The sequence below is a fragment of the Mirounga angustirostris genome, unplaced genomic scaffold, assembly GCF_029215605.1.
Source record: "Mirounga angustirostris isolate CCGP_5_RB_7025 unplaced genomic scaffold, mMirAng1.0.hap1 SCAF_6, whole genome shotgun sequence".
Classification (NCBI taxonomy): domain Eukaryota; kingdom Metazoa; phylum Chordata; class Mammalia; order Carnivora; family Phocidae; genus Mirounga; species Mirounga angustirostris.
The window spans coordinates 75,579,211-75,592,335 of NW_026991714.1; the positions used below are offsets into that span (position 1 = coordinate 75,579,211).

General features: G+C 39.3%; 1 protein-coding gene across 1 annotated transcript in view; it reads right to left on the minus strand.

The window, feature by feature from the left end:
• Positions 1 to 532: 532 nt before the first annotated feature.
• ASAH2 (N-acylsphingosine amidohydrolase 2) overlaps positions 533 to 13,125 on the minus strand; it is a 93,990-nt gene continuing 81,397 nt past the window's right edge. Inside the window, exons 19-21 of the mRNA XM_045876191.2 lie at positions 8,151 to 8,210; positions 5,199 to 5,287; positions 533 to 3,146 (exon numbers count right to left, since the gene is read on the minus strand). Coding sequence (XP_045732147.1) covers positions 2,963 to 3,146; positions 5,199 to 5,287; positions 8,151 to 8,210 — 333 coding nt within the window. The 3' untranslated portion in view covers positions 533 to 2,962. The remainder of the gene's footprint in view (positions 3,147 to 5,198; positions 5,288 to 8,150; positions 8,211 to 13,125) is intronic.

Genomic DNA, 13,125 nt, shown 5'->3' on the forward strand with positions numbered 1-13,125 from the left:
TATTCCAAAGCCAGTATAAGCTGGCAGGTGGGATTAGGATACCCAGGAGCTGAAATCATTATTGGAAGAACTAAAGACATGAAAGGACCATCTAATGATGAAATCTTTTGGCTAAAGATGAAATCCATGGGCTTCTATTAAAGAAAGACAGTGTGTTTGCCTACATTGGAGGAGAAGCCTGAGAGGGTAAATCGGAGAAGGACATTCACAAGCATGTTCCTTCTTCATGTCTTTGTTCAGAATTGGCTCATGAAACAATTTTACAGATAACTACCTGCCTAGGAAATTCTCATTTGCCCTAGTAGTAAAAAATGCTCAAAAACCATATGTATTTTCCAGCAATAAATTTTTGGAGGGCCAGAAGGAACCGATGAAGGGGACCCCTTATGTTTGGGTGGTTACTTACAGACACCATTCACATCACTTCCCAGCCTGACCCACATGGAATCCAGCACCATTCATTCCTTCTCTTAGGAAAAAAAGTCATCATTTGTCTGCATCCCTTCTCAACAGAACATACTTTCCCAATGGTACCTATTAATTTATTATTAAATATGATATTGCATATTCACAATTTTATATAATACTCATTGAAAAATATAGAGGGATCATTCGGTACTTTCTGAGAAAGTCACAACATCCTTCAAACCAGAGTGGACAGATGACAACAAACAGAACACAGACACTTTGACACGAGACACAAGATCTCCTGCAGACGCCTTCTCCCACCAACCACACTCCTTTTTCCCCGTGTTCTCCAGCAATTTCGGGAGCTTTCGCCACACAGTTTGGCTCCAATGAACCACTCCCAGCAGCAGACTACAAACACAGCTGGGATGTAGGTTTGTATATTCACAGGTCAGTTCTGCCTCTTTGTGGTGTTGCTAATGCAGGAGTGAATAGCTATGGATCTGGTCTTATTTTCCCATACAAACCACAGAAATGGAACTGCGTGGGTTGGAAGAGATGGCAGCGAGTGAGCAAACAGGTTTCTGTGGGTCATTTGGGGCCAGGAGTACTGGTGGACTGAGGGCAGGTGCAGAAGGCTCAGCACCAAGGCAATGCAGTGTCTGGCTTGGCAGAGTTGCAAGTAACCGACAGGAAATCACATACCCACTGGAGAGCCTCAGTGGGAGGCATGGAGGTAGTGAAAAATAATTCAAAAGCTCCTCTGAATCATGAGAAATACTTTTTAAAATCTGATCATCCATTCTAATGTCATTTATCTGCCTAAGGTCAACTACTTTCAGAATTCCCTGCTCCTGGAAGCCTCTGAACTGTTAACACTAAACATTGTGCGTCTTTAGGGAAAATGATCACTACTCTTTGGAATCCCGATGAGCTAATTCTCCAGCAGTGAACTCCCAGAGAACCAGAACCCTGGTCCTTCAAAGAGTGTCCCAGGTTGATTCCAATGCGATATAGCGTGTTTAGTCATACATAAGTGAGCGCTAGGATTATTGTTCTTAGTATCATTACTATTTTCAAGGCTTAAAGTTTGTTTATGAAATAAAGGGTGATTTTTTTCCCCTAAAATGTGAAAGCTTTTATGTACATAAAAAAGCATGACTTGGCTTTTGGAAATTTACTTGGTAGCCTGGGAGCTAGCGCCTCATTAACTTGGATAATTTTAAATGGAATTGGTATCTTCTGAGCAATCAAAGTCAAACTGTCATATCTCATTCTTCCAGACACCGGGCTGGGTATTTCATAATGCCCAAAAAATAACTACAAAAACAACTTTTTCCAAATGGTCTGGAGCCTCTTTCCCCCAAAATTAAAGCACCCAACCCCGATTATATTTAAGATAGGACTCGGAGATTACTGCTTTTTAAATGTCTTCCAGAATTTATATACTGAATTTATATACTGAATTTTCTCCTTCAAAATAGTCCCCTTTTGACACTTACACATTCATCCCAAATATGATCACAATAATTGTCAAGGCCAGGCACCAGTACAATACTGGGTATGTAGGTCTTAATAAATATTCTGTGATTGAACGAGTCCATGAGTGAGTGATAAAAGAACAGATAAATGAATTTAGAGCTTGCCTTTCGAGGACCCCCTTCCAATCCAGTAACACTTTTGTTTTAAATATCTAGACTAATGGCAAAGCTTGTGTTTTGGGGGTGAATGTGATTAGTAAAAACAGTCAAAATCACTTAGAACCAGTCTTGGGAATAGGAGACACAATTCGGGGGGATAAGGGCAGTTAGGGAACACAAGGCATGATCAAAATATTACAGGTCTGACTTTCTTGTGATTGGCCTCAGAAGGCAATGCCAGAAATAATTTACCAGCATTAACAGCTCTGGATCAGGTACATCGACTCCAGGGTAATGGCTTTGAGAGGCTATGCTCAAGATAGAATAGTCAGCATGCTAATCTCCACACTAATTTTCTCTAATTGGGCGTATACATTTATGGTCAGTGTTTATATAATATATATTTAAGTGTGATGGGGGCAGGGGGTGAGGGGAGGTCCTGGAGCCTTTGTTAATCTCAAATCCACAAAACTTCATTGTTCCCATCTGCAAAAGAAAGAATCAAAGTCCGCGATCTCTTTAAACTTTCCCAGAACTAACATTCAATAATTCTATACATAAATAGGTGTACCATTGTTCACATATCTCCAAGCACTCTCACTCACTCACTTTTCAGAGGCTTCATATTGAGGGGATGTGTTCCTTCAAATAGCCGCAAGGCCCTGAGGGAAGTCATGCATTAGGGTCTAGACCATCAGGGGTGCGAAGCTCCTAGAGCAAGGCGAATGGGACCCACATACACACACACCCCTCTGTCCCACTCACAGTAAACTATCTGTCCCCCAACAGGGACAATTATTGAAGTCATCATCACAGTTTACATTCATGTGAAATCATTTTTATAAATTATAGAGTGTGGCCGCTCTTTCAATGAACTATCAACTCTTCATGAAGTTTCAATGAACTTCAACTCTTCATTCTACTACAAAGGTAGAGGAAGTGCTTTCAAATGGAAGGATGACGACCGGCTTGAGAAAGTCCCGCTTCTGATTGTGTCCAAAGTATCTTATTCTGTAGCTTCCAGGCTGGGCAGTGTCTGGAATATACCATTGGATGGTGGCATTGCTGTGACCCAGCAGTCCCTTGTGCCAATAGAAACTGTTGGTAGAAAACAAACAAGCCAGCCAAGTTTTACTCTTAAAAATGTGTGATTAGAAAAATGAATGAGTATTCAGGGAGTACCTACCCTAACCGAGGCATTATCCTGGACATTGGGAGTGCAGCAATGAACAAAACAGAGTCCACGATCTCTTTAAACTTTCCCAGAACTAACATTCAATAATTCTATACATAAATAGGTGTACCATTGTTCACAAATAATATTCACTTTCTAGAAGAGATCCTTTAGGAAATAGCCATTTGTAGAAATAGTTTTACTTGTTCTACCTTTCTAACTACCAAACACTATCCACCCCAGGGAGCCTCCCTCACCTGATACTCAGAATACAGGATGTCTCTTGCGTAAGAACTGCTAGAACATTCCTTTTGCCCTTGTCATCCTCTGTGTTGACTGATACTGAAACTCCCATCTAGATTCATTTGTTAAAAGTATGTATTTAATGAGTGCCCATGCCAGACTCTATTCTAGAGGTCTGAGGATAGGGTAGTGAGCAAGACAGACATGGCCCAAGGTTCCATGGAGCGTATGCCCCCCTGGGGCAGGGTGGGAAGAAAGGTAATGAACAAGAAATCGACAAATGATCTTAAAAGTGCTAAGTGAAATGAACCAAGTGAGGCAGAGGTATCTCTAGGGAGATGTTATTTAAATGGAACCCACACATGCTCAGAGGAAAGACTTCCTGAATGAAGGAAAAGAGATGCAAAGTGGCTTCAGTGGGAAAGCACAAGGTGCAGTGGAGGAACAGAACATTCTGGTAGGATCAGAGTGGGGTGAGGTGCGGCACAGAAATAGAGTCAGCTGACAGCAGTCCTTGCAGACCACCACAAGGAGTTCGGATACTCCGCTAGGAAAGTGAGATACAAGGGGCTAACTGACTGATGTCCCCAGTGGTGTAGAGAGTCAGTGCTCTGGGCAGAGAGGGTATTCATGACAGAGATACTCCTGCTGGTGAACAGGACGGAGGCCTATCCATGTCCTCCGTGTTCACTGCTATTCTGATTTGGGGCTTTAAAAAAAAAATCATAGTTTTCTATTATCTGTATAATCTTGTTTTAACAATAAATATAAATTTATTATTTGTTTAAAAATGACCTATGCCCTAGAATCCTAAAGATCAGAGGAAAATGTATGCCCATATTTACGTGTGATTATCAAAGGGGCCACACTATGGTCAAACTTCGATTTTCGGTTAGCCATGGGAAGCAAACCCACACGCAACCCATCACTTAGTTTAAGACGATCCAAATTAGGGCGCCTGGGTGGCTCAGTTGGTTAAGCGACTACCTTCAGCTCAGGTCATGATCCTGGAGTCCCGGGATCGAGTCCCGCATCGGGCTTCCTGCTCAGCAGGGAGTCTGCTTCTCCCTCTGACCCTCCTACCTCTCCTGCTGTCTGTCCCTCATTCTCTCTCTCAAATAAATAAATAAAATCTTTAAAAAAAAAAAAAAGAAAGATGATCCAAATTAGACACAAATTGGCAAAACCTTTGCCCGCTTGTTGTGCAGTGTGAAATGGTATACACTTGGGAGCAGAAACATTTTCTTATTTTGGACACATTTTCAAATCTTCCAAATAAGCTTTTGGTTCAAATGAAGAACCATCAACGTGTACATGCATGCTATATTTTGCATATAGACTCATGATTTTCCCAGAAGGAGCATCAGGCTCTACAGAGCAATCGCAACACCTCCACACCAGCATGTCTTTCAGCCAGTTTGCAGGAAGGCTAGCCAGTCTTTAAGGGTAATGTCTGCGGCCATAGAAGAAAGCAAAACTAACAGATGTTTACAAAAATGGAGGCCATAACCTCATTAGCACCTAATCTTCCAGAAGCGCACACCACATTGTTTTGCAGAAAAACAGAATCAAAATGAAGTCTAATAAATCAACTAAATATGGCCAGAAGTCTCCTTGGGAATTTGCTATCATTAATATCATGCATTGAGCCAGGCTTCCCATTTGTCTTCCCTGCATTACTAACCAACTGTTGTCAAGGCTTGAAAGACAAAATATCCAACAGACATGCTCACCGAGTCTCCCAGGAGGCATCATTATGCACTATTTGCCATGTTGCTGATGCAGCTTCGTATTTCTCGACAGTGAGGAAGGTCTGATGGGTCTGAAATGCAATTAATATAACTGATGAGACCCTACACAGTCATAGAAGGAACTTGTCTGCAAATACGTCCCTTGTGGACTATAGGCCAACCTGCCAATACCTTGTGTGAAAATATATTAGAATTTCATCCAAATTCTTAGGTGCTTCTCTTTACATTCTAGGCAATGTCTTCAGAATGCTAATTTATCCAGGCTATTACACACCATGACTTTTTTTTTTTTTTTTTAGAAAACTGAATGATCATAATTTTGGAGCTGATAGCAAATTTTACAAACGGGGGCAGAGAAGAGATAGAATAAAACTTGAGATGTTTAAAAAGGCATAAGCCAAACCTTTTCATGACATGTTTATTGATCTATATTCCAAGACTTTCTCTAGTCACCTCAAGACTTGGGAGGGAAAATGAGAGAGTTTCTTCATCTTTCCTTCTCTGGGTAAATGAATTATGAGTAAATATACCTCCCAAGTGAAAGAATTGAAAAGGATGCATAAATCTTCCCTGTCCCTAGGGTGCTAAAAGTAATCCCTATATTTTGTCATAATGGATTCCTAGAAAGGACATCAAAAGCAGGTTTTATTTTTCCCATTGGAAAATTGCTATAATAATTCAATTCAGACTAAGAATTCCGTGTCAAATAAAGCACAGATTTGAATAATATAACAAATTAAAAGACACAGTGGCCATAAATCTCCAATTTTCCTCAAAAATCTTTAGATTGTGGGCTCTTACGGGCAGGACTTGTGTCTGATTCACTTTTATCCATTACAGCCCTTTATACCTGTCACAGGTGTTCAGTTAAAACTCTGCTGAATGGATCACTCACTAACACCTGGGCCATGGGATTATTTAAAACTCTACTCAACGAATAGGTTATATTCAATGAAGTTTTCATGATGATGGTGACTTGTAAAGAGAAGGGTTTCCAGCCATTTAGGGCAGAGTGACATCAGAGTGGCGGTAGATGGAGTAGGAGATTCGGTGAACTCTCAGGGACAGGTCTAGAGTGTAGACCAGAGAACAAGTCTAGGCCACTGTGTTTGTGAACTATGTGACTATCCTTTCCCCCCTCCCAACCCTAATCTCTACCTGATACACAATTAGTTAATACAAGTTACTTAAGCTTTCTAGGCTTGGTTTTCTCATCTGTAAAATGGGGACAATAAAATGTAAGCCAATGGATAGTAGGGAGAATTAAATGAGATTGATGTAATAATGTATGTAAAGCGCTTCACCGGGTGCCTACAAAGAGTAGGCATCTTCGATAAATAGTGGTAAGGATTACCAACAATAAAAGGGAGTGGAAATTGTATGCCAAGTCCCAGAGCACTATTAGAAATCAACTCTACTCTCGTTACAGTGCTTTAAGCATTTTGTTCTCCTGTTTCTGCAAGGCAGTAACGAGGATGGTATTTCTCCAGCCTAAGGACATCAAAGGACAGCTAATCCTGCAGTTTTGCCGTAACGCTTTGATAGCTTCAGAAAACAATGCTATAAACATGCAAATATTATGGCATGGTTTGACTGCCTAGAGAAATTATTTCCAACAGGTGCATGTTGACTTTCCAAGCAGTAGAACATTTTTCCCCAGTGTCATATTTGACAATGTCATATTGCCACAATTGTATCAGAGCACTAATGATATTTCAATGAACAGAAATGGAAGGTTCATTTGGGAGAACGGTGTTTGGGGTTATAAGAAACAATGGTCCCTGGGAAGAATGGCTCATGCATACAGTAAATGCATCCTCAGCCACACTAAAAAATCTGACCTTGAAATCACTTTTGTATACTTACTCTTTCTCCTACATATTTCTTTATTGTTTGAATTTTTACAACTAGAATATGCCTAGTTATTGCTTGTGTAGTTATAGGAACATTCTTTTTTATTTTTTTAGAGAGAGAGGAGGGGCCGAGGGGGAGGAAAAGAGAGAATCTTGAGCAGACTCCACGCTCAGCATGGAGCGTGGTTCGATCTCACGACCCTCACGATCTCACAACCCTCATGATCACGACCAGAGCTGAAATCAAGAGTTGGATGCTTAACTGACTGAGCCACCCAGGTGTCCCTGTTATAAGAACATTCTAAAGGAGTGACAAAGGAGTAAAATTAATTAATTTTATTAATAGCTACATTACATATGTATACTTTATATATGATCAAAACAATATATGAAATGATATATAACACACTCTGAACAATTATTACCTCTAAAAAGGTTTATGGACAGAGAGGTACTTTCACATTCCACTTTAAGCACTTCTATATGGTCTGTTTTTACATTGAACATGTATTTCTTGTGTCATTTTTCAAGATTAATAAATAAATATCCCATTAGTGCCAGCAGTAAAGAGTCAGGAAATGGCAAAGCAAGATAACGTAAAGCACCTGGGCCAGGGCCCCAAGCCAGTGGAACATCCCCCCAGGGTCCCATGATCACTCTGGAGGTAGGACCAGAGGCTACAGTGCTGGAGTAAGAGAGGAGCCAGAATGGGGGTAGGAAGGAACCAAAGATATACTTCATTCTTGGCCCTTTGGTTATTTTACCCAGTTTAGTAGAGTTTCTAAATTGGAATACATAAATGGGATTGTATTCAAATTTGTATCTTCTCAAGGGACATGTAGCTCTCTATGCTTTGTGCAATATGTGATCCTAAGCAGACCCGGTTAAATGTTTCCTGTGCTTTTTTCCCCCCAGACTGAATTCCACATTACTCTTCCTACTGAAAATTTCCCCACACCTAAAAAATAAGATGAAAAGCAAGTTGGAACATTTTATCATTATGTCCTTAACCTCTATAAGGCTATTCAAATGAAGACTAAAAAGTGGATTTAAATCTGTCAAAAGAATCATTGATGCTTACCTGGTTTTCTGCTGAATTCTTTGGGTTAGCGCCTACGAATGTAACTTCAACAACTTCTCCCTGAAGATAAAAACTCATTTTATGAGTTTGTTCTTTGCTGTGCTCATATTTGGGCCATGATTTATGAAATGTTCTAGGATTCTGGGCACCTGTGCAGATTCTATCCTATTTAATCAAGTGACTCATCTTCTGAGACTATCAGAGAACACACTCTTGCAGCAACGGACAAAGGAATTTTTGGCCAAGAAATTACTCAAGAATTTTTCGCCAATAAATTTGCTTTTAGTACATTCAGATAGAGATGAAGACAATGCATTAAAATGGTTTCTTCAACCTCTGATATGGTCTCACACTCCCCTCCAACACACATACAGGAAATGGACTGACTCAAATCAAAGCAGTCAAAACTTCCCGTGAATGACTTACATGGACACGGACATGCTCGTGTGAGATACAAAGTGGAATGACAAGGCGTGTACCTACCTTCCCACCTGAAACAACTAACAAGCTGGACAAATGTGTATTAAACCACGGTTTTACAGACAGCAGAGCAATGAAAACAATCAAACGATGAAAACAGTGAGCCTACAGTGACAGAAAACAGACCAAATGAGCCCCACAACTGCCCCAGGCTAATGCCCTCAGAGTGGGCAGTTCACAGCACAAGAAAGCAGAGGTCAAGCAAAGCCAGGCAGTTGATCTACATTAAGGAATAGATGTGGGAGTCCATGAAGGCCAAATAGTCTTACGTTTACAAGGTAGAGTAATAGAAGAGCGTACCAGAGAGAGAGCTACATACAGAGAGAGAACTCTGGAGATCTGTAGAAGGTTCCCCTCAACTCTGCATGCAGGGAAGAGAACCACCTGAAGCCAGGAAAAGAACATATCAGCAGAGACTGAAATTCTTACTCCCTGAAGCATCTAAGCACACACTCTGATCAATATTTGGCTGGACATTAAGTTACATAACCACAGGGGCAACACCTTGAGAGCCAGACTTAAAATCAAGGACAAAAAAAAAAAAAAAACGGAGCAGACCCAATAGCCACACATTGCAAGAGAGACAGACTGTACTGATTTGGTCCAGTCTAGTTTTCAGTGAGCCAACAAACAAACAAAAACAACTTTGGGGTGGGGAGGTGAGGCTAGAATCCAGAATTACCACAATGTATCAAAACACATCCAGTATTCAATAAAAAAATCATGGGATGTGTGTACATGAAAATATCACTCATACTAAGGGAAAAAAGCCCAATCAAAACTGCCATTCTGAATGAATCACGGAACACTACATCAAAAACTAATGATGTGTTGTATGGTGACTAACATAATAAAATAAGATTAAAAAAACAAAAAAAATTTAAAAATTTTTAAGAAAATAAATTTAAAAAAACAAACAAAAAAACCCTGACGTTCTGTGTTCCCAGATGTTGTAGTTAATAAACAAGGACTTCAAAGCAGTGGTTGTGAAGATGTTCTAAGAACGAATACAATCACATTTAAAGAATTAAAGAAAAGTCTGATGATAATGACTTAACATATAGAGAACCTCAGTGAAGAGAAGTAATTGTTAAAAATGGATTGGATGTTCTAGAGCCGAAAATCACAACTGACACGAGAAATTCACTAGAAGAGCTTAATAGCAAATATGAGATGACAGAAGAAAAGATAAGTGAACTAGAATTTATCAATATAAATTATTTGATATGAAGAACGGACAGGAAAAAACTGAAGAAAAATTGCTAGAACCTCAGAAACAAGTGGGACATCAAGTACACACCATCATTCATTCACAAACCAGAAGAGAGAAACAAACAAATGAAAAATCTTTTGGCAGAAATAAAGGATGAAAACTTTCCAAACTTGATAAACATTACCTTGCCAACCCAAGGAACTCAACAAATCCCAAATAGGATAATCCCAGAGTGCTTCGCATTGAGAACATTGAGATACACTGTTAGCAAACTGGTGGCAGATGGAGACAAATAGAAAATCTTGAAAGCAGTACGAGAAAAATGATGCATTACTTACAGAGTAACTCCAATAGATTAGCAATTGACTTCTCATTAGAGAGTGAAGAAAGTGTTGACAGGATAACACACTTCTCAACCAAGAACGTAGCAAAACTATTCTTCAAAGATAAAGGAAAAATAAAGCCATTGTGCTAAATAGAGCCTGAGGGAATTTGTTGTTAGCAGAGCTGTCCTACCAAAAATACTAAGGAAGTTCTTCATGCTGAAAGGAAATGAGGGTACGTGGTAATAATAGTTCAGATTCCTAAGAAACAATAAAGAGCACCGGAATGGTAAATATGTAGGCTTGGTTTAAAATATTCTATGAATATACTTTTCCATATCTTCTCTTAATCTCTTTAGAAGGTATGAGATTGGATAAGACAATTAGCTATAACAATGTATTATTGCATTTATATATAGATGCGATATATGTGACGATATCACAAAGGATGGGAAAGGAAAAACAGATCTATTATAGCAATCTTTTTATATCTTTTGGAATTATTAGTATTATATCGAAGTAGGGTGCAATTAGTTGAGATGCATATTTTAGCCCTATGACATAGTAAGACATATATATATATATATATATATATATGTAGTCTCTGTCCCCATTTCGTGGTACACAGCTCCTAAAACCCTTGGAATCCCAGAAGTAGTGTGTCTTTTTGTATGTTAATGAGATGACCAGTGGCTGAGGGTTTCTGGGTAACGTGGGGGTGAGGGTTACTTGCCAGGGGAATCAGTCTTGTAATTAGAGGGTTGGAATTATCAAGTCCAACCCCCTGATCTCCAGGGAGGGGAAAGAGACTGAGGGTTGAGTTAATCATCAAAAGCCAATGATTTAATCAACTGTGCCTCTATCATGAAGCCTGAATAAAAGTCCCTAAAGTCTGGGGTTCAGAGAGCTTCTTGATGGGTGAATGCATGGAGATGTTGGGAGGGTGGCCTTCCTGAAGAGGTCATGGAAGCTTGGCCCTCCTTCCCCCATACCACCATCAGGCTGTTCCTGAGTTGTAATCCGTGTATAATAAATTGATAACCTAGTAAGTAAACTGGTTTCCTGAGTTCTGTGAGCCTGTTCCAGCAAGTTATTTAACCCTAGGAGGGGCTCATGGGAATCTCCAATTTGTAGCCAATCAGTCAGAAGCAGAGGTAACAACTTAGATTCACCATTGGTATCTGAAGCGTGTGAGGGGGTGGGAGTGGAGGGGTACAATCTTGTGTGACTGAGCCCTTAACCTGTGAAGTAAATGCCAACCCCAAGGAGATAGTGTCAGAATTGAACTGAATTATAGGACACCAAGTTGATGTCTGCAGAGAACTGGAGAATTGCTTGGTGTGGGGAAAACATCCACACAGCTGCTGTCAGAAGTACTGAAAGGGTGGAGAGGAGAATCAGAATTCTTTTTCCTTTTCAAGTCCCTAAAACAACTACTAGGAAAATAATCAACAATAGATATAGTAAAAAAAAAAAAAAATCAACAGAGGAATAAAAAGTTACACTAAAACATAAAAAGAACCTAAGCTTCTACCTTAAGAAATGAGAAGAGCAAAATAAAATCTAAGCAGTCAGAAGGAAGAATATAAAACACCAGAGCAAAAATCAAAACAAAAAATCAAAATTGAAATAGAAAAACAATAGATAAAATCAAGGAAGCTAAAAGCTAGCTCTCTGAAGACACAAATTATCAAAATCAGGAAGAAAAAAGGGCCATCATTGTTGACGCTATAGAAATTAAAAGGATTGTAAGAACATATTATGAACTTTAGCCAAACAAAATAGGCAACTTACATGAAACAGGCAAATGTCTAGGAGGATGCAATTTTTAGAAAGATACATTCCTCAACACAAACTAAATGCTAAGAGAGATACATAATCAACTCAAGAAAAAAAAAAACAGAAAATCTGAAGAGGCTTATAATAAGAAATTGGAGTGGTAAATAAAAATTTTGCCATAGGGAGAAGCCAAGGTCCGTGGGGTTTTGCTGATAAATCTGACTGAATATTTAAAGAAGAAATAATGCCAGTATTTTCCATGCACTTCCAGAAAATACAAGAGGAAACACTTGCTAACTCATTCTTTGAGACAAGTGTTACCCTAACATGTGAAAAGAAGACTGCAAATATCCCTCATGGACATGAGTATAAAACTTCAGCAAAATATTAACAAACCAAATTCAACAACATATAAAAAAGATTCTAGGGGCGCCTGGGTGGCTCAGTTGGTTAAGCGACTGCCTTCGGCTCAGGTCATGATCCTGGAGTCCTGGGATCGAGTCCCGCATCGGGCTCCCTGCTCGGCAGGGAGTCTGCTTCTCTCTCTGACCTTCCCCCTCTCATGCTCTCTCTCTCTATCTCATTCTCTCTCTCAAATAAATAAATAAATAAATAAAATCTTTTTAAAAAAAAGATTCTACACCATTAAGAAAGGGTATTTATTTAATATCTGAAAATCAACTAATGCGATACACTATCTTAATAGAATAAAAGACAAAATCCTACACGATCGCCTCAGTAGACATGACAGCATTTGAAACAAATCCAACATCCATTCTTCATTTAAAAAAAAAAAACTTGGCATACAAAGGAACTTTCTCAACTTGATTAAAGCCATCTACAAAAATCCTCAAGGAAACATCATACTTAACGACAGAATACTCTTCTCCTCCTGATTAGAAACAAGAGAAGGATGCCCAGTCTTACAACGTGTCTTCAACATTGTATTGGAGATTCCAGCCAGTGCATTAAGGGAAAAAAATTAAAGGCCTCCAGAAAAGAAATCCAAAAAGGAAAAAGTAAGCTTGCTTTTATTCACAGGCGATATGATACTATATGTAGAAATTTCTAAGGAATCCACATCCCCCGCCCCAAATCTACTGGGACTAATAAATGATCTAGCAAAGGTACAGGACACAAGATCAATATAAAATAGTAGTAGTCCAAGTCCTGCTTCATT